The sequence below is a fragment of the Parasteatoda tepidariorum genome, chromosome 1, assembly GCF_982258835.1.
Source record: "Parasteatoda tepidariorum strain Cologne lab strain chromosome 1, Ptep-v5.0, whole genome shotgun sequence".
Classification (NCBI taxonomy): domain Eukaryota; kingdom Metazoa; phylum Arthropoda; class Arachnida; order Araneae; family Theridiidae; genus Parasteatoda; species Parasteatoda tepidariorum.
Window position 1 is genome coordinate 66,885,661 of NC_141755.1, and position 23,142 is coordinate 66,908,802.

Here is a 23,142-nt window from a genome sequence, read left to right on the forward strand (position 1 = left end):
TTTCAAGGCAGTTGGTTTTAATAAAAGCTTTAAAAATCTGAAACTATCAATAATTTTAAACTGAAAACTGATGAATGTTATTAAATTATAGAAATTTCAAAATAAAAACTTTTAAATGATGTAAATAAATGATTATTTTGAAATAAAAAGTTATAAAAATATAAGGATAGTAATTTTGAAAGGAAAAAATAATAAATGTTGTTAAGTGATAGTAATTTTGAAATGAAAACTGATAAGTGTTGTTTAAGGATAGCAATTTCAAAATGAACACTTACCCACTGAGTACACCAAGAACAAGGTTGAGCACGAAGAATGAACCAATAATGATTAAACTTATAAAATAAATCCATGGCCATTCATTTCCAACAGAATCATTTATCTGTAAAAAAAGAGTTTAAGATTTTTTTTTTCTTTTCTTGAAATCTGATTAAGCTTTAAACATGTTAAAAATAGATCATCTTTATAAATCACACTCACATTATAAAGCACATTGGTCCATCCTTCATTGGTGACACATTGGAAGACAGTCAACATAGCAAGACCGAAATTATCAAAGTTAGTTATTCCGAAATTTGGTCCTTCCCAATATCCCATGCACACTTCACTGCTTGATGAGTTACAGTGGTACCCATTTTCACCACAAGGGTGAGGTTCTTCTAAGGCAAATTCTCCTAAAATATTTAAGAAGATCTAATAGGATCCTCAGAGATTTTAATTAATAAGATTCAAATACAAAAATTTACATTACTACAAGAGTTTACCCTTTGGAATTTAATAAAAAAATCAATTGCAATTTCGAAAAGTTTTTTTTAAAAAACTTTTTCTTTCTGTAGCACAGTTAGTTAATATCAACTTCTTATTTAATCTTAATGTCTTCCTATTCGTAAATTAAACCCTTATAAGCCATTAATGCTCAACATTGAACAGGGGTGACAAATTTGAATTACAACCTAACTTTTTTCGCATGTTTAGACGTTTTTATGTTTCATCGTTAAATGTAAGCATTCTTTAAACCTGATATAAAAATAAATACTTATTACCCGAGTCTTATTTATGTACAGAGAATGGTTTTAATACTGGGGTTATTTTTATCGTTTTTTGCCATTTCTTATGTTATTTTTGAATACACAAGTGAGTTTCGAAGCTAAATTGTACGTTTCCCATAACATTTCTAAATCTACTATGTCAAAATTTCATCCCTTTCTGTTGATTATTAGAATAATAAATTGAGGAAATACCTGAAACAGACAAAAAGGAATCATTTTGACACCAAAAAATGTTCATTTTTTTAAGTCTTATGTCTGTTTTTGATTTTGCAGAACTGCAAACATTATGAAGATGAATTGTAGAACTGAAATTAGCGTCCATCGTGTTAAATAAATGCCACGTGCACCATTTTTTGTGAAATTATGTATCTTAGATACGATTCTCGAAGTGACTACTTCGTTCTTATTGAATTAGAATTTCATTAATAGCGTCTAAAAGAAACCATGTACATGTTGGTTATAAGTGGTTATATTTGTCATTATCCTGGACAAGATAGTATTGTTGGGAGCAGTAATTGTTATGTAAATAATAATGAAAATTTATTCGGTATTATGGCTGTCAAGCCACATAACTTTGATTTCATTTGATATAAAGTCCAAAAAATAATGTTTTTTGAATGCTTTTTTTATTTGTGTAGGTTGAAAAATGGGCAAATGAATTACGATCGGGGAAAAGTATAAAGCTCTAATTATGGAATCACACCGAAACTCCAGGTGCACCGGAATTACTGTCCTACATCTCAGTAAAACTTGCAGATAAGTGTTTTTCGTAAAAAAGACCTATATTACAGGAATACTGAATTTGAGTAAAATAAATTTCAATGCCACTTCATTGTCTATACATACATCTTTTGCATCGCAAAACAAAAACTACGCAGTGCCCAGAAAACACCGCAAAGCACAAAATAAAACGAATACTAGCTATGAGAAATGCTAGAAAATGATTTGTCGATGCTTGGTTGTCACTTTTACGTCACTCGTATGTACTGTATATGTCTACTCTAATGCCTAACTAGTTATGAAACTTAGCATTTTAAAACATGTTGTATGCTAATGTATACTATTTCTATTCATGTCGTTTGTTTATTTTCGTATTACCTGCGCTCTTGCGAAATAGTCTCCAATACAATATTACATTATAATGTAATATTGCATTGCAATATATAATCGATGCAATATGTATATAATGTAATATAATATTGTCATAGCGGTAATAAAAAAACGAAAAAAAACTTAGATTTCTAAAAAACTCTTACATATTTTGTATTTTTAACAATATTCATCATGTAAAAAATTATTTACTTTGAAAATTCATCAATTTCTAATAAGGGTCTAATTGACCCTGAATGACGGTTTTAGTTAAGTTTCAAATACAGCTGTTCTAGTGTTAATAAAACCAAATAATTATATGGTTTAGTAAGAATAAATGAGCGATGATTACCAATTAAATATCACTGCAGACTCGTAATAAAGTTTCTACAAATACTGTTTGCGTGCAATTAAGCTAAAAAATAATTTTATATGATTGAGATAGCTTGCTGTAATAAAAATACTTTTATGATTTTATTTTGGCAATAATAGTTAAAAATTCTGAATCATTTTTCGAGAAGTTGTTTCTCGTTTGGTATTGCATAGATTTCGATTTCTTTGTTTATTATTTGTATACTATTTATGAAACCGAAAGATGTACTAAAAATTGATGATGTTTGATGCCGTAAATTTAAATTTAATTCCCAATTTCATACGATGCTCAACAATGATGAATAGCTAAAAAAGGATTTATAATTGGTGATGAATATTGCAGCTTAAACTGATGAGGAACATAAAAACGAGGAAATATTTACGCAGAAACGGATAGTTAAAAGCTAAAATTCATTGTATATTTCTACTTCTAGAGAAGAACATTTCCCCTTATCCCCCCAAAAAGCAAAAAAGTAAAAACTTAAACAATAAAATACATTGTTTTTTAATGTACTCTCTTAGTAGTTTATAATTTTAGTATTTCAACAAAAACAAAGTCTGTTTTCGACTCCTCACTGCTTGTATGATGAGTTATTTCAGATAACAAAGAACTTTCTAACTTATCATTTAAGCAATGAAACCAAACTCTGCGTTTGGCAACCTACTGTTATTCATTGAAAGATGAGTTATTCTAGATTAAATAATTTTCAAAGAATTGTTTTAGTTTATCGTAGCCATAAAACAAAACTCTGCGTGGAAAACTTCACCGTATTTCTTCGCGTGATGTGTTATTCTAGATTGATCATCTTCAAACAACTGTTTTAGTTTATCATTTAAACTACGATTAAAAAAATCTTCGTTCGATATTTCACTGTATTTCTCCGCATGATGAGTTATTCTAGATTAAATATTTCTCAAAATATTGTTTTGGTTTATCGTTTAAACTACGATAAAAAAAATAACTCTGCTTTCGATATTTCACGGTATTTCTTCGTATTTCTTATCATTCTAGATTAAATATTTCTCAAAGAATTGTTTTAGTTTATCATTCGATCCATGAAACAAAACTCCTTGCTCAACACTTCACTGTATTTTTTCGCCTGATAAGTCTTTTCAGATTAAATCATCATGAAAGAACTATCTTAGTTTTCATTTGAGCCTTGAAACGAAACTCTGGGTTTAATACTTAGTTATATTTTTTCCCATGATGAGTTATTTTAGATTAAATCATTCTCCAAAAAAATTGTTTTATCTTATCATTTGATCCATAAAATAAATCTCCTCTTAACTCACTATATTGTGTTGCATGATTATAGTTTAAGTTATTTCCAAAGAAAGTTTTTTCTTTGAAATGAAAAAAAATACAGTGTATTTCTTTTACCTGATGAGTCTATTTAGACTGAATCTTTTTGAAAGAACTATTTTAGCATGTCACTTGAGTCTTGAAACAAAACTTTGTGGTTCAATACTTCATTGTATTTCTTCCCATGAAAAGTTAGTTATTCTATATTAAATCATTTTCAAAGAGCTACTTCAGTTTCGCGTTTGAGCCATGAAAGAAAGCTCTGCGTTCGAAACTTCAAATAAAGTATGGGAAACTTTATTGAAAAATAATTCTTCAGAATGCCAAACTTTACTGCTCTAAGAATTAAAAGGTTTATTTAGCACTTTTGTGTTCACTTTTGAATGACACAAGCAGCACAACGTCTTTTCGCTGACAAAGAAATCTGAGACGTGAGAAGTCTTTTATTCTAATAAATGCCTGAGGGAAAGCCGGAAATAGACGATGATTGAAAGCAGAAACTTTTCCTGGTTTCTGACTCTTGAAGGAGAGATAAGAATTTAAATTTATTGATGTGTTTTTTTAGAGATATTTTTAGAATAAAATTCATGTCATGTCATGCTTATATTTATTGTTCGACAAGTTTAAAACAGAAAAAATATATATTTTTTAAAAAATTACAAACTTTCAAATTCAGCATTTTTTTTTTACTTCTCGAAACACATCTCCAAAAAAAATATATTGTGTCAAAAAAAAAAAAAATTCAGAAATTGCGAAAGCCTATGCACACACATAAATTTCAAGATATATTCACGATTGAGATAATTAAATACATTATGTCACAGAGCATATTGTAATTTTTCGAAATTCTTTTTCGTTTATTTTATCTTTTGTTCATTTCGTTCTCGTTCGTTTCGTTTTCGTAGTATGTGTCAGAACATAACTGTTATTTTCATATTTATTATCAAAATAAAATGTTTATTTCATTTAAACTTCTCTCAATAAATTTCATTTCGTTAATACAGGCATCTGAAGAGCATATTTGTTGGCCACTCTTTCTGGGGCACCATTGTAAGCGGGCCAGCGTTGCTCTCACAGTAAGGACAGATAGAACATAGAATGAAGGGACAACCATTCCTTGTTTGGGATTCGAACCCAGAACTTTTCTGATGTAAGGTCAGTTCCCTGACCCCTACACCGAACGATCAGCCTCTCAATAAATATAATTATTTATATACGTTTCGCAATGCTAATGCTCAGAGAGAAAATCAAATTATATAAATAGATATTCTTTATTTAACTTTCAACCATAACAGCAAAATTCTAAAATCATGAAAGATTTGTTGCAATGTTTCAGCTTCATAAAATAGTCGTGTTTATTTACCACCGTAAACACATTTAAAGTTCTAAATTTTAAAAAGGGGAATAATACTCTTCGCAACCAATAGCAGTTACTAGCCAAACCTTGAACTCCTAATTCAGGCCTGGCAAATGTTTTATAATTTCCATATACCAATACATTCTATAATTTCGCAGCAGCAAATCATGCTCTGTTGAAGCTCACTTACTCTTTTAGTTGCACTTCCCAATCTTTTTTATAAATTAAATATATTTTATGATAAGGATGAAGTTTACCGAAAAGGACTATAAGGTGTGCTTGAAAATGAAGTGTGTTAGAACAAAAGTCACCTTTCAGAGAATAAATATGTAATTTTTAACATATAGTCTGCACCCACGCCAGTGTAATTAATTTTTACAAACGTCCCTTTGCACTTTGAGAAATGGTGGTTTGTAAATAAACGTTTAAACGAGTAAAAGGCGAAAATAATAAATATTTAAATCAAATGAATCTCTGCTTAGAAAAGCACTCTGATAACCATCAAAACCTAATTAAATACCTGAGGAAACGTGAATGGTTTTCTAACAATAGTCTTTTATCTCCACCCTGTTATTTTCCAAGCAGGGTTTGATACTTATAGAAGTGAATCGTTAAATTTGTTACTTTCTTTAAATTTGTTACTTTGTTACTCCTATGACTTTATTCAAGACAACGATTATGACAATGGAGGTTCTAATTGATCATCCTATTTTATTGAAATACAAAATTCTACGTATTTTATGGAAAACTTTTGTATCAAATATTGTTTTGCAAAATCTACGTATCTTATGGAAAAGAGAGTTGTTAAATTTGTTACTTTGAAGACTTTATTTATGACAAAGATTACGAAAATGGAGGTTCTAACGGATCATCCTGCATAACAAAATTGCAAACTTCTGCGTATCTTATGGAAAAAGTTTGTATCAAATATTGTTTGGTAAAATCTACGTATCTTATGGAAAAGTGAATCGTTAAATTTGCTACTTTCATTAAATTTGTTACTTTATTACTCCTAAGACTTTATTTATAACAAAAGATTATGAAAATGGATCATCCTGTATAACAAAATTGCCAACTTTTACGTATCTTAAAAAAAAATTTTTTTTGAAATCAAAGTAATAACCCTACTTCTTCAATTCTTCAAAAAATTATTTCATGTTAACAAAAGAAAATAATCATGTGGTCATAAATTTTTTCATGTATGTGTTTAAATATGCTGTGATCAAAATAGTTTTGAAATAAAAGTATACGCCAAGATTAAACTTATTACGAAAATTCCATAATCAACTCAAAAAATGGAAGTGCATTTTCTCAATTACTTTAAAACTAGTAATCTGACCTGGACTTTTAAAGAAATATATGGTTTTTTTCATCTCTTTTTCAAAGTGTATAAAAATTTTAAGTATCTTCTCGTTCACTATGGTATTCCATTTAATTTCTAGGACAAGGTTTGGTACTTTTTAGTTAATGTCATGTAAGCCGCCCTCTCCAGTCAGTTTAGTTTTTGAAATAATTCCTAATTTCTTGAAATTACGATACGTACGATAAATATAAAAACTGTTTATTTTCTGTTAAATAATCAAAATATTTCTTACCTGTTACGTTGTTTATGCATGTTTCGTGCATTTTACCAGAAAATAGTTCTAAACCTATGATGGCATAAATGATTATTACAAAGATGACGAGGAGAGCAATGTGAAGTAAGGGCACCATGGCACGAAGAATAGAATTTAAAACTACTTGTAAACCTAGAGAAAAATAATCAAAATATCTATGATATATCACGTTAGATATGGTTATTATCTAAAACCATTTTGTTTATTAAATGATCATGTATATGCAAGATTAAAATGTTTTTAATGTATGCAATTGATTAAAAAATATAAATATTATGAAAGAGAATATCATTTATATTTTATGAAACACACTTTTTTATTTTTTGTACAAAAAGTACATTAGATAGGTTTTTAGATGTTAATTACAATAATCTGCTCAAACTAATTTAGGCAGAATTATTTGTGACAGGGATTGTGGTATTTTATGCTTAGGAAAGTTGCCTAAATCATACCACCTTTGATTTCTAAAAAAAATATTAAGGGCAGAATGCCCTAGCAGATAAATAAGAAAGCTTTTTTTCATATGGTGATCCAGGCAGAAGAATTGAGTCGTTGTGTATACGCATTAAGTTTATCAGTTTTATAAGTTTTCAATGTAATTTTTGAACTAATTGTGTAAAGGTAGTATATAACAGATCTAATGTAATGTGCAAAATTATTAAATGCATCAGATAATTGTTATACAACTTATTCTGGTATGTTCTACTTGTTTATTCGGTAACTAACTATTTTTAAGGCCAGTATTAATGCCTTGATTAAAAAGTGACGTAGTAACCTAAATTGTACATTTTGAGGGCTACTAAATCGTACAGGTACGATTTTGGGGCCTATTCCAAGATCCACATCTGCCACATAAGTTTAATATATCTTAATCAGTTTAATTTATTGCAATAATTTCTTTAACAATAAAAAAAATTGACACGATTTGTAGACGATTGAAATTCACGAAATCAAATAGAACTTTCAATTATTCACTTAATGGCATGCAGATTTGCTACCTGTTCCCGTATAATGAAAGTTCTACTTCTTTTAGATGGTTTTTCGACGAATGTTGGTTAGGAATGTTGTATTAATTCTTTGAAGTTGGTTAGGAATGTTGTATTAATTGCGTTGCAGCTACCAGAACAAGCGACGCATCTGCTCCAACCATTGGACAGGTCACTTTTCAAGCCCTTTAAACTGTATTTAAGCAGTAGAAAAGTGGTTGTGAAGCTATCCTGGTCTGATTATTACACAGAACCAAGAGTCGAATCTAGTGACCGAGTCTTACAATAGGACAACAACAATTCAACAATTGAAAATTCTTATCAAGAATTAAATGTTTAGTTGTGTAACCCTTTGATTCATCAGTTTTTAATGAAACTGATTTTTCACCAGCTGAAATAGTAATCATGGAGACGAATCAATTGGATCCAAGTGATTGCCTCTTCGTGAAGCAAGTAATCATGAGTCTGTTAAGGATTTAACATACAAATATGCTTCAGTGATTTTCTCTGTGCCAAAGGTTTAAATAAAATCAATTGTCATGTTTCCAATACCCAAGAAAAAAAAAGTTGCTTCGAAATCACTAAGAACTGCAGTTTTAACAAGCAGCTCTTTTAAAAATAAACTTGAACTAACGATTGAACTTAAACTCCCCAAAGAAAAAGCTAAAGAGCTTGAGAGGAATATAAAATTAAAGAAGTCAGATCAAAAACTCACAAATTCAGTCTTAAAAAATTGTAAAGCAGTAAACTAAATCTAAGAAAATAGCTCTTCGAAGCAAGGAAACGAAGCAAGTTAAATGTATTAAATAAATAATCTTAAGAAAGTGAAGCAGTGAGATACCCTTTTATTTGAAAAAAAACTTCATTGACTTCAAAATATATAAATAAAATTATCAACATCTTTCAAGAGCTCAAAAATAGGCACCTATTCTCCAGATCTGACGAATGGTTTGCTTTGTGTATTAGACTCATCTAGTTGAAAATATGGTGCAATGTTTGCAATGCATAACTTGGGTTAGTGAAAAATGTGCCTGCCAAAATGTGAAAAAAAGGTATGTATGTTGTACTTAAAACGTAACTGAACCAAAAGCCAATCCAACAGTGAATTACCTAATGATTTCCTTTGTAAGTGTTCGCTTTTATAATTAATTACGTTTTTAATTTCATGTAAAAATCATAATTTACCTTTCTAGAAGAAAACAATCATGTTTTATGATAACTTTTTTGACTTATAATGCCATTTACTGAACTCGTAGCTCACCAGAAAATGTAGTACAGCACTTAACATTAAAATAATAAACACTTGTTTTGTATTACTTATTCTCTAGTTATTTGTTTAGTCACTTTTGCTCAAATTTTATGGGTCAGTACGATTCAGGAAACAATAAATTTTTAGCACTTTCTGCAAAACTATTTTTACCAAAAAAATAATAAAAATAACTGAATAACTATATTTTCAATCAAAATATTTCAAATGTAATTGCCAGTAATTTGAGACTGATGAAAATTAATATGTGAAAAATGGTACGATTTAGATAACTCTCCTCTAAGTAAAACATTTTTTTATTCGGATTAAGAAACTGTTGTTTTAAGTAAATACTACATCTGTACCGAAATGTTTGCCTGATTAAAAAATTTTATTTTACTTATCAAAATATAAAACCTATACTCTATTTTTAAGATAAGTAATTTTTAGATTAGTAATTTTAAAATATTTGTAAATTATACTTATCCATCTATTTTCCGTTCGCAATTCTGTAAACAATCATTAAAACACAAAAATCGTCATGACTAAGTTATTTTATCTGCTATTATTATACATTTTATCCGCTATTACCAAATTTTTAATTTTTTAATGTACTTATACACAATAAACCAGCGATCACCAAACCATCGATTACGAGCTACTAGCAGCTTGTTGGGATATATTCTGTAGATCGAGTTAACACTTTATTGGACTAAACATATTAATATATGTTTATAGACAATTAACCAAGTGTGAATATTGTAAAAATTTTTTTTGTTATTTTGGTTAGTAGCCCACAATAAGATTTAAAAACTGTACAATAATTCATTTTTCATAAATTTGCTGACCATTTCTCTAAACTATGATACGCATTTATAAACTAGGAATTTGAAAGCACGAAGCTAAATAAACTTTTACAAAAATTTACAGAAAAGAGTATTTATTGCCTAATTTCTTTAATTATAAAAATGATCTTAGTCAATTCGATTAGTAGCCAATTAGTAAATAGTAATATATAATTTGTTAATTAGAACTCTGCTAATTCTCATGCATTGTTAACAGTGTTATTAATTTGCGTATGTTTAAATCATTGTGAATAATATTGTAAATCGACAAATATAACGGTAAAAAAATAAAACCCAACTATCATTTCGATGCATAGGAAATAAAAATGTTCTCTTATGATATTTGGCGTATTATTCTTTCAACATAATAGCGGCTTCTGGGTATATCTGAGACCTGGGCTTATGTGTATGAGGATCTTTTTTGTAGGTTCTTTTACATTATTTGAGAATGGAAGCAATATATGATTGGAAACTGATAGCTATGCAATATGTAGATATTTTCCGGAAGGATTTCGAATATCATAAAAATGGAAAATTCATGACATTCTCTTCGATCGGTTCATTAAAATATCTTCAATATATATTTTTGTGTCTGATTTTTATAAAAATATTAATACAAGAATCAATAAAACATAAGTTTGTTATATTCCCAAGTTTTCAATGATTTTTCGGAAACAATTTCTGAAATTTGATTGGCAATACATAAATTTGATAATAATTCAAAGAGCATGTTACGCAAAAGAATTATAGCATAAAGTTGATTTTTAATGTTTGCAAATTCGTGATTAAATCTTATATAAATCTATCAACACAGCTGCTGCTTAATTTTACAAATTCATTAAAAATTCAAAATAAATTTAAAAATTTTACCTATTTTCCCATAAATCTCATGTAATATATAATTGCGTGCTTTTTAAGGTATCGGGTAAAATATGGTTAAATATCAATTGGCATTGGTAATTGACTTTCAATTGGTATTTGTTCTGAAGTAATTTTGAATATTTCTTTCACGTGATTATAAAATGTTAAATTACCGAAAATTTAATTTTAACCACTTAAAAAAGATTTTTAACATGATTAGAATAGCAGAAAATATAAATTTTGTGTTAAAGTGTTCGTATTAAAGTATGTCATAACTGAAATGCGTAATAAATATGTAATAAATTTTGAAGTATGTAATAAATGTTCAAGCGTGTAATGGAATAAGTCTATATTTTATACGAAATGATAGCATTGCCTAAAGACGCATAAAATACTTTAACAATATATTTTTTACGAACAAAAGGGGTAATTGATTATATTAAAAAACACACATATTTTACTTACCATAAATTCAAATTTTTTCAGACGATATAATTAATTTAAAACAAGATTCTTGAAATGAAAACATAATATGCTTTAAGAAAATTGTCGAAGATGTTTTTATAAATGAAAAGAGGCTTATAATACAACTTTAATTATTAAAAGTAAAAATAGGATTTCTTACTTGGGACGCCAGAAACTAATTTAAGAGGTCGTAAAACACGAAATGCACGTAAGGCTTTCACATCAAAACCCTCTTTCATCAAGGCTGAAAGAGCTGTACTTATAATACTAAAAAGGAAGAAAAAGAAAGTAAGTCAAAAATGATATTTTTATGTCCAGATTTTATGCAAACAACATAGATAAAACTAATAGTTTCGTCCTTATAATAGTTAAACGGAAATAATTTACGTAACTAAAAGCGAGAGATATCAACCGTTTAATTTTTAATTAAAATTTTAAGTGAAAGTGTAACTAACTACTTTTGTTATTAACTACGATGCAATTTAAAGAATTATGTAATGCAGTATTGCAAATTTAAAGTCTTAATTTAGAAATTAAGAAAAAGAATTTTTGTTTAATAATTTAAGTTTTAATATGAATTGTAGTCATAGTAAAAAATGTCGAATAATGTTTTTATTTATTAATTTTTATCTGGTAATCGTTTTTCCTTACACACAGACTTACTATATTTTGAACTCCAATAGAAATATTGCACGTTAAGTGATTATACATTCATTTGTCTTCAAATAGAATAACGTTTAAAATATTTAATCTTATGATTAAGTATATAATAATTAAATATATAATAATTAAATATATAATAATTAACTGCATAATAAGTAAATATATAATTATAAAACATATAATAAGTTGTCGGAATACGATAAAATACATGTACATTTACAAAATTTACTATTTTTACACATGCTGCGATAATAATAAATAACGTAGAAACATGTACAGCAATATGTAAATTAGTCTTGGGTTATCGTATTAAAATTGGTGCTTAGTAACTATTCAGAAAATTGAATCGGAATTTAACTTGATACAAACTAATCTAACTTGCAATTTAATCGCCATTTCTTCCATAATTTGCAAGAGCTGCCAATATGGGACCATTTCATAAATATTTTTATTGATTGAAAACACCCGAAACAGAAGTTTCATATCAATCTCAAACAGGAGTTTCAATCTCAAACACTAAGTATTCAAAAACAAAAATTAGGGTTGTTAGTACCTACTAGGTGTTCCGAAAATGAACTACAATTCGAATAATTAATTAAAGGGAATGAATATAATTGATTAAATAATTAAATGTTAACCGCGTTCCAATTTAGAAACCAAATAATTTATTTTCACTAAGTTTCAAAACTAATTATAAAGTTCATTACAAGATCGTGCTCCAAAATAAGACCAAAAAACCATACAAATATCAAATAATACGGAAGTAATAACGTATTTCATCTAATATAAATATAATGAATAAATAATTTAAATTTAATAAAAATAAATTTGAAACTAATTCTAAAATAATTAGAAAGCGTCTCCAAAGCAGAAATCAGCAAATCTTATATTTCTCTAATATTACACTTCCCTTCAATTAATTTCTTAAATCATCGATCATTCTTGGTCACCCGAAAAGTTTGTCATTAAAAAGAGAAGGAAAATAAAACGAAAAAAGTAAAAAATGGAAGAAAGCCACAATATTGTTTTGTAATCATAAATGTCATGTTTACTGATTATAGGTAAAACAAAACATTTGAGCAACTGCGCATTATAGAAAAGAAAAACATTACAGAATAACTAAGCATTAGATTTTTTAAATATAAAATTTATAAAAAAAGAAATAAAAAATTATGATCTCCTCTGATAGAACAATGTTGAAAATTGAATATATTGCACAAGATAAATTTCTCAGCTGTTGCTTGTTTAATTTTATGAAATTTTTCTAATTAACGTAGTTTTATTATTTATTTTATTTTTCTGAATACGTTTATACATAGTGAAATTCTGTGATATTGTTCTGCAAATTGTATTTGATATATTATTCAAGAAAAGCTGGAATTTTAAAAGAAATAAACGAGGTTTTAATTTCCTTTTGTACCGTTCAGCTGATATAAACTATCAGCATTATAAAGTTTTGGTAAAATATTAAGTGAAAATGTGGAAAATAAACTGCAAAAATAAGGCAGTTTAAAATTTTTCATTTTCTTACAAGTAATGTAAGATCAAAATTGCAGATACTATACAATTGAAATTTTTAAAAAAATTTCAAATATGATAGAATTTTTTAAACACAAGTGTTTTTCCATGCACTTTATAAAATAATATATCATAAAAGAATATATTTTTTTTCGAATTCATTCTAAAGTATTTCATGTTTTTATTACATTTTTATTGATTTTTCACGCATTAATAATTTTTTTATAAATATTTAAATACGATGGACTCACGAAAAATAAGCAAACCGCAAATAAAACTCATAACACAATTTTAACTTTTTACTTTTTAAAAAGAAGAAAATTCAACTTAAGTTTTATTTTTTCAGGCAATCAACACTTTCTTTGCTGTAACTTATACCTAAGGAAGTCCAATTTTACTTGCACGCACAGTTTTGAATTTATGAGAAATATTTTTCCTGTTTCATTTTCTTTTGACACATCAACGGAGAAAAAAAAATGGCATGCAATATGGAAATGTTTCTGAAACGGATATTTTAGATATTTTTGGCTGGTTTTCAACAACCAAACCGAGAAAAGATAGAAAAACTTCGCAGAATTAAAAGAAATATATCAACACACGTCTGTATTTGTACGGTTTGCAAATTCCTAGATTTTATAGGTTAGCACGTTGTTTGTTAGACTTGCGTGTTTAAAATATTTAACCTCAAGAAATTTCATTTTTTGTATCTCAATTTTGTTGAATTAAACTAAAATGCTGAAGATTTGAATCATCGTTTATTTCTGTAATTTTCTTTGTTTAAAAAATTAAGAAAAATATAGAGCTATTAGAACGTAAAAGAATAAAAATCTCGGAATAAAAGAAGCTTTAAAATCAAAATAAAAAAAATTACTAAATAAAAATTTTTTGTCAGAAACATGTCTAAAAATAGATTAAACTACAGTTTTTGTAATTATTAAAGTATTTTTAGTGCATAAAAACCATGCAACTATTTTAAATTAATTAAGGTTTCAAAAGAATTAAGACAGACCAGGAATACGAATGATTCAGTTTACTTATGACCAGCAATGACTTAGAAACCAGCAATTAATTTATTGATGTGATGAATTGTTTTATAATTTACGTATTCTATTGAAAGCTATTTATCTGTAAAGTAATATATTTCTTTGATATTGAAATCTGAAGTGGTAATCACAGCATCGAATTTAATTTGCAGTTTAAGTTTTCGATCCAGCAATATTGACTTTTCGCATTTACAAAATAATTGCATTACTACATACTACTATGAACATTCTAAAGGTACATTTTCTTTTTACACCTTTTGGCGTATTTTGCGCAATACCTGTATTGTCTCATGCTACAAAGAACTTTCTAAATGTAACTTTTCAATTCCCACCTTTTGGTGCATTTACATAATAATTGTATTACCGTATACTAAAAACAATTTTCCAATCGTGCTTTTCATTTTGCACCTTTTGGAGCATTTACTTGTATTCCCTTATACTACAAAACTTTTTGAACATAAATTTTTATTCTATAACTCGCTGTTAGCTTTGCATAATAAATTTTGTTCTGAAATTAATTATTTATTAAGAAACAATCACGATAAATGTATCCCCTTAAGCAAATAATAGTTTAAAGTAAATTCTTCTGTAACAGACAGTTGGAGACTAAAAAGATTTTGGAGGTAAAGACTCTCCAATATCATAGTAAAGTGTAGTTAAAAGCAAACCCCTGCAGTAACAGACAGTTGGAGGCTATAAAGGTTTTGGAGGTAAACGCTCTTCAATATCGTAATAAAGACTAGTTAAAAGCAAATCCCTCCTGTAACAGATAGTTGGAGGCTAAAATGGTTTTGGAGGTAAACGCTCTTCAATATTGTAGTAAAGAGTAGTTAAAAGCAAATCCCTTCTGTAACAGACAGTTGGAGACTAAAAAGGTTTTGGAGGTAAACGCTCTTCAATATCGTAATAAAGACTAGTTAAAAGCAAATCCCTCCTGTAACAGACAGTTGGAGGCTAAAAAGGTTTTGGAGGTAAACGCTCTTCAATATCGTAGTAAAGACTAGTTAAAAGCAAATCCCTTCTGTAACAGATAGTTGGAGGCTAAAATGGTTTTGGAGGTAAAGGATCTCCAATATCATGCCCAAGTGCGTGATGGTTGCAGTGAGGTCAATATTTTGCAATGATTACCTTTACTTCTGAGGCAAGCTAGTACCTATGAATATGAAGCTATGTGACCTTGAAATTGCAGAGATTGAACCACAGACCTTAAAAATGACAGCTCACTGCAACTGCATTAACCACTGTCCCATTCTGGTTCAGTGGACAATCCCTCCAATTAAGTAGTTTTCATCGATAGTTATTTTTTGAAAAATGGAAGCTTTTTGATACCAAAACTAAAATTAAGAAAATAAATTTGGGTAACGTATTTATATTTTTGATAAAATAATTTAAGTAATCTAAATAGTTTCAACTTTCAGAATTCTTTTTTTTTATTTTTCTTAATTAAAAATAATATAGGATTCTTTACAATGTTACAATACTTTATATGAGAAATTCGCATATTTCATACATTTTCCATAGATTAAACCGGCTAACATTTTTTTTTTTGTTTTCTGTTACATGAGATTATTTTTAACAGATCTTAAATACTTTCGCATCGCTAATTTCACATCTGCAATCAATTTCTCTTTCCAAGCTACAGTTCTTTTAAAACACATTTTTAGTATATTTTTATTCAAAATGTACAATTTTATAAACATTATGCATAATATAGAGTTAAGGCTCATCATCCGGATTGAAATTGCAAAGAAATCCATGTCTGGAAGTGCTGTCATACGCCACTAGGGACGCTTCTCTATTACGAACAGTTTCTTCTTGTGCTTTTGAACACATCATAATAGGTAAGCGCTCCGAGCCACATGCGAAGATATTTCTAGGCATGGATGCCTATGCATTTTAAAACCTGATGAAAAGCCCTAACTCCCATTAGAAGTTTATCGCAACATTTATGCTATCTCTGTTATATTTAACGTTCTTAAACTTGCACAGTTCGACAAAAAATTGACTAAAAATGTCATTTAAAAAATCTGTAGCATCAGGAGCAAAGCTTATATCAAATTTGAAATTCAACAACTGAATTAAGTAAGGTCAAGTATTTGTATAAATAAAACAAAATTTTATTTTTATCAGTGTTATTATATCTGTAGCCCAGCTAAATGCATTGTATTTCGTGAAAAAAGTACTTAATTTTTCGTGTAAAAAAATACATAGTTTTTTTTAAATAATACTAAATTATTAACATGATCATACTAATGGCAACATTCTTTTATGAATGCAAAAAAAAGAAAAGAAAAACTTTTTTTCTAATGCTTGCAATAATTTCAATAATTGTTCTCGTAATGGCTACAGACATTTCCACACATTATTTTATTCCTTGTAATAAAATGCTTTTGTGAATGCATCTATATGACGGATGAAGTATTTTCAAAATAGAATTCACAAGTCACTTTAACACATAGCTTTACAACAAAGGATCAAATTTAAATCTGAAACGTTTTCAAACTTATCATTTTTATTATTATTGCAAAAAGAAGCAAAAACAGATTCAGCCCTGCAGCAACACAAATTAATTCCAGGCCTAAGTAAATATTGAACCAGTTTCCAATTAATTTTGTTAGGCAAACAACGAAAAATTACACTTCCAAAACACAACATTTATTCAAGTTTCAGCATAACTCATCAAACATTCCATCGATGATTCTCCAAACAATGGTCACGTTTTTCGAATCTAATACCCAAGAGTCTGAGCAATATTTTATTCCAAAAAATATTCGAATGGGATGTTTTTGAGAAGAATAAGGAGAGAAAAAAAAAGAAATATCGATGAACAAATGTTCTTTTGTGAAAACAGAGATTAGAGAAAATAAAATCGATAGAATGTATCTCCAAAACTTCCCATTCGATTAAAAGATCCTAAAGTTGAGTCAAGGGAAAGTCTATTGATAAGAACTTTAAGGATGATCGTCGTTCTAGAAGATCATATATCTAGCTGACAAAGTTTCTTGATCATTTCTGATAATCGATGACTTTATGATTCCGCAGGGTTTTTATCGTACTCGACAACGACTTGCTGGGTCTTATCTGAAAATAAGAAGCGAAAAGCAATTTTGATTCTTCTTATTTCCTTTTATTTACTTATTTTTTTTTAAGAAAAGAGATTAATAGGGGATGCTTTTTGTTTTTGAAAAGATTTTGTTTTCAGATTTTGAATTAGAGTGCTTTAAAACGTTGCAGTTTCGAGTTTTCAATTAATAGACAGTAATTAATGTCGCTTAACTTAATTAAAGGATGTCCACCGAAGTTCTAAATTGGGTAGATCGTAAAATTAATAACACTTAATTTAGAAAAACAACATCAGCAATAGTATACAATTAACAAGCAGACAAAACATAACATCTTACATCCAAATCTCATACGTAAAAGCCAATTAATATAAAGGTATTTGGGGGAGGTTATCCAATGGATGCGCGCATGCGCTATCATCAAAGTTTCAGTTCGTATTTCTAAAGTTTCAGTTCGGATTTTAACTTACCGCAATTAAAATATTCAAAATAATCAATTATTACTATTTTACATAAATCTGAATTATGTTGAATTTAAGAATTATTATTACGAAATATTTCAGTAAATAATTTTAAAGATCGTAAGATAGAGTCAAGAGAAAGTCTACTGTTAAGAACAATAAGGATAATTATCATTCTAAAAGATCTGATGGAGTGCTATCATTTCTGATAATAAAGCTCTGTGGAATTATCTGATAGCTTGAGATTCCTGAGGGATTTCATAATCTTGGAAACGATCTGCTTGGTCTTATATGAAAATTAGAATTTATTCATCTTATTTTTTCCACGTTAATAAAGATTAATTTTAGATTCTTCTGATTTGAGTTTCAGATTTTAAATGAAAACAGACCAATTTTAATTGTCGCAGTTTACTGTATTAGTGAGCACTGATTAAAAATTTTAAGCATTTAATTTCTTTTAATTATTGAAAATCGTTTTAGCAATTGATGGGTGTATTTTAGAATTAATTATTGTATCAAATTTTTTTTTCTTCTAAAATTTGAATTAATATTAATTTAAGAAGAAATATGTTATAGAATATCTTAATAAATGCTTTTTATGATCCTAAAATAGAGTCCAGAAAAAATCTACAGATAAGAACTAACTGGATTATTATCGTTCTAAAAAATCAGCTAACTAGCAGACGGAGTTCTATGGTCATTTTTGGCAATAAAGCTCTGCAGAATCATCTAATATCTTATGATTCCATAGAACTCTCATCGATTCTGAAATTATCTGCTTAGCCTTATCTGAAAGCGAAACAGCATTTTAATTCTTCGTATTTTTTCCTTGGAATGAAAATGAAAATTAAATTCATTGGTTTTCTATTTTAAATTTCACATGTTGAGTAAAGACTTGAATGAAAATGTCTACTGTAATTAATTAATATTGTACTATATTAATTAATTACAGTAAAAAATCATAAACATTTAATTTATATTAATTATTGGATTGAGCTTCAACCGCTGATTGATATGTTTTAAAGGGATATTTTTATATAAGCAATCGGAAAGTAATTTTAATTAGACATTGTTGCTTTTTGAGTAAGAAAACTAAAATGATCACATGCTTATAATTTTTAAAAGTTTATTTGGGTAGTATTTTTAAGTCTGCTTTGCTAGTGAGAAAGAGAAAACTTATTTAAAATTGTGAGTTTTAAAAAAATACTCGCATTAGGTATTTTCTATTTGAATCAATTTATAATAAGTACGTTATTACTCAAATTTATTCTTTTGAAAGAAAATAACTATTACTCTATAATTTTTTCTTCGCTTCTAAATAAATGATATTATTAAGTATTTTTATTAATAAGTGAATAATTATTTTTTAATTTGAGAGAAATCACTTCTATCTAATTGAAGCCATCGATTAAAAATATTTTTTTATCACCTCAAATTTAACTAACAAAAATAATATAAGTTATATATTGCGATAAGAATTGTATCTTTCCTAATTTAATCATATGAATTTATTATCTAAATATGTAGAACTCTACATGCTACACACATTTAAAGAGTTATTCTTTACTTAACATTTGATTAAATTAACTTCACTTTCTAATTCACGTTAAATATTTTTAATTAGTAATGACTGCATTTATATACCCTGAAGTGAATTCAAACTCTCGTGAAATTAACGTGAATAATTAAAATTAAAATTATTCAATTTAAAACAAAATTTTAGTTTAAGTTAAATTGTACTCTCTTTTCAATAATTTCACCAAAGCTAATTCATCTGAATGCATTTCAATTACACGATGGCTCTCATTTGGCGGAATCAAAATCTTGCCAAATGCAATGGACAGGAAATGAGAAGTCTTAGAAAATGAGTTTTATTTAATTGAAATAGCTGTAATACTAACTTAATACTTACGAAGCCTTAATTAGTTTTCACTCGAAAGATCTTAAGGCGACAAAAACTAATGAAATGACAAACTAATTAAGATTATTCTTGTCTCACAGACGGTGAAATATTTTTAAAGATTTTAATTTAAAAGCTTATTTTGAAAAGTCATATCATTGTTCAGCAGAAATGTAATCAAAACCGCAGCGAAAACTTCGCAGTACGACAAGTATTTTAAAGAATTTAATGAGTTAATTAAGTTTTTCAGCGTATTTTAATTCACATTGTTTGAAAAGTTTATACTTTTCTTAATCTTTTTTAACTGTTAATATGAACAAGAAGGTTATTCGCATTAATTACTAATTTCCCTACCATCAAAAATGCTTATCATTTTAGTGACATAATTTATTATTTTCCCAAACAAAATCGATTAGATATAATGCTCCTCAATCCATTTCTGCAATTTTCAACTGTTAATTACAAAAAGCAAGCTTCAATTGAAGTACAATGTAGTACATAGAATTTAGTATATTAATTGACTATATCTGAGAATTTGATCTTGAATATTATCCGAACTCCCAATAGTATTTAAAAATGTTACTTTCCCTGTAATTTGAAATAGTATTCTCTCTGTTGTTTTCGTCTAATTAAATTTGACTTATTTCTGAGTGCGAATTCTAAATAAAATTTTTTTCAATATATATTTACAAATTCTTGTATTTCTCCAAATGATATTTAGTACTGTTCTCGAAGCATGTTTTAATAATTACAACCCATTTTCAAAATATTTACATACTTTAGAGTGGTATAAAAAACTTTTCCAGTAGTATATTTTCGAGTAAAGATGTGCAGTACTTTAAAAAAAAGTGCTTTAAAATAACTTTTGATCTAATGATTAAATCTTCACGTTTTATGATACATTCTTAATGGTTTGAGAGGGTGACCTCAAGTATGCTAAATTATAAGTGCATATGATGCTTCGAGTTACGAAATCAGTCACAAAAACGTACTTTTAAACTTCATTAGCGTCAAATAAAAATATCTGAAGTTCCATTACCATGAATATTTTTACTCTAAAATTTCTTGAGATTATTCATTTCTTATGCAATGCACATTTTTTCTAATGCTTTGCTGAATATTGTCTTATATTTGATATTTTTCAAGCGGTATAGGAAGTTATAATCCTTCAATATATTCCTAAACATCTGCTATCGGTTTATTAGAAGTTTGGGAGTATCCTTAATTGACATTTCCAAAAGTCATTGAAAAAAAATGTTTTCACGTTATACAACAACAACAAAAATAAACAAGCATCTCCAAACTTATATCCTCTTAAGAAATAAGCAACAAAAGCAACCCTATTGTTCTTAATCCGAAAAGAAATTGCTTGGAAAATTCAATTCTCTGCTAGAGAACCTAAATTTCACTTCGTGTAAATCCTTTAATGTGGAAAACAAACAGTGCTTATAATGGAATACACGGGCTAATATTTTAACTCACAAGCTGGCAATTTCTGAAATCCTTTGTCAACTGAAAATTCTTTTATGGTAGCCATCAAGGATGTATCCTTCCGTTCTTGTAGCTGAATAATGTAATAAGCTTTTCTGCTTTTTAGAAAATTATTATTTGAATAAAAAATACTTAGGATAATGTTTTGGAAATACAAAAAAAAAGTTTCACTTGAAACTAGAAATAATTTAGCTTTCCAAGATGACGAATTTTATATAAATGTTAAAAGCATCTTTTGTTTTAAACATTTAAGTATCAAAGGGTAATTTACCCTTCCAACTTTTAAATAACCTTCACACTTCTTATTACTTGTCTGAAAATGTATAAGCGCAATTTTGAATTTCGCATTTTACTATTTTTAAAACCACATTGAGGAAGGTCAAAACTACCACATTATTAACCGTGTTTCTAGCTCCGTGGGAAAACTACGATAATGAGGAAGCTTTGATAATGACTTTGGCAAAACTCGTTTAGATTTAAATTTCAGTTATGTATTTTTTTTAAAAATATGTGGTAATAAAAACTATTATTTTGAAACCAGAGTTTTTGGTAAAACGTTACCATAATTTGTTTTTTAACAGTATATAATGGTTTTTTAAACAAGAATTATGTTTTTTTACAAGAAATGTCATTACTATATAGTGCTCTCATTTCACCAGAATTCTTTTCTCCGTACAATACAGTTCAAAATGTCTTCATTAATAAATGACAACTATTTTCCAAACATGCAATTGCAGACACATATATTTCATGCTACTGTGAAAACATTTCACATCGATAGATGAATTTTTCCTTTTTTAATACGATAAGCTGGTGAGAACGGTATTGCACAACTTTATATTCAATGTAGTCGATTCGAAGTTCGTTTGATTGAAAATTCAGTTCAAAACATTTGAAAAATTAAAAAAATCGTTTGCATAAAAATTAAAATTCTTTAGTTTGAAATTATTTGATAAATATCTTTTTTGTAATACATTTTTTTCGAACAGTGAAAGTTGTACTCTTAAGTGTGAATAATCGGTGACAGCAAATGTTTTTAAGAGCAAATCTTGCAATAGAATTTTTAAAATGCTGAGTTTTATATTAAAGTTAGAAATCTTCTGGAATATGTAAGATAAAAATGCTAATTAAAAATCTCGCTTTGCCTCGAAACTAAAATTGAACAACCCAAAGTCCTCTATGTTAGCTAAATACACCTTACCCAACGTTTGAATGCAAGATAAAATTCGAAATCAAGAAATGAAACAAAGATTACCGATATAAATAATAACTATTAATTTCTATTAAGGAAACTTTACAGACAATTTTTGTAATGCATCTATGTTTAGCTTATTTGATTATGCAATTTTTAATAAAAATGTCCTTTGATTCCTATGAAGTGAAAATTCTTATCAAAATACAATAATTGTGTTAGGTACAAGAATTGTGTAATGATGAAAGGACTAAATAAAATGATAAAAATCGTTGCATCATTATAAACCACTAAAACTAACTTAAATTTTTTTTCATAAATTGAATACCTAAAGAATATTTCTAAAAAATTAGGCTTAATGAAAAATCCTTAATGATTTTAGCCCTAACATTGATGCATAAATCCCATAACTCCCATAATGCCATAAATTCCACTACATATGATTCTTATGCATAAATCCCAAAAAACAAGTTGCTTACAAACATTTCTAAAAACGTAAAGATGTTTAATGAATAATATTTAAAATAACTGCATTTTATAAAGTATATATATAAAAATAAACTGCTTCAAATTCGCTTTGCATAAAATTAATATATTTCTCATCGCTATCGTCACAGATCGATACA

General features: G+C 27.6%; 1 protein-coding gene across 1 annotated transcript in view; it reads right to left on the reverse strand.

Moving 5' to 3' along the window:
* LOC107444401 (muscle calcium channel subunit alpha-1) overlaps positions 1-23,142 on the reverse strand; it is a 221,011-nt gene that overhangs the window by 77,188 nt on the left and 120,681 nt on the right. The window contains exons 5-8 of the mRNA XM_043039109.3: positions 11,347-11,453; positions 6,763-6,915; positions 478-671; positions 276-379 (exon numbers count right to left, since the gene is read on the reverse strand). Coding sequence (XP_042895043.3) covers positions 276-379; positions 478-671; positions 6,763-6,915; positions 11,347-11,453 — 558 coding nt within the window. The remainder of the gene's footprint in view (positions 1-275; positions 380-477; positions 672-6,762; positions 6,916-11,346; positions 11,454-23,142) is intronic.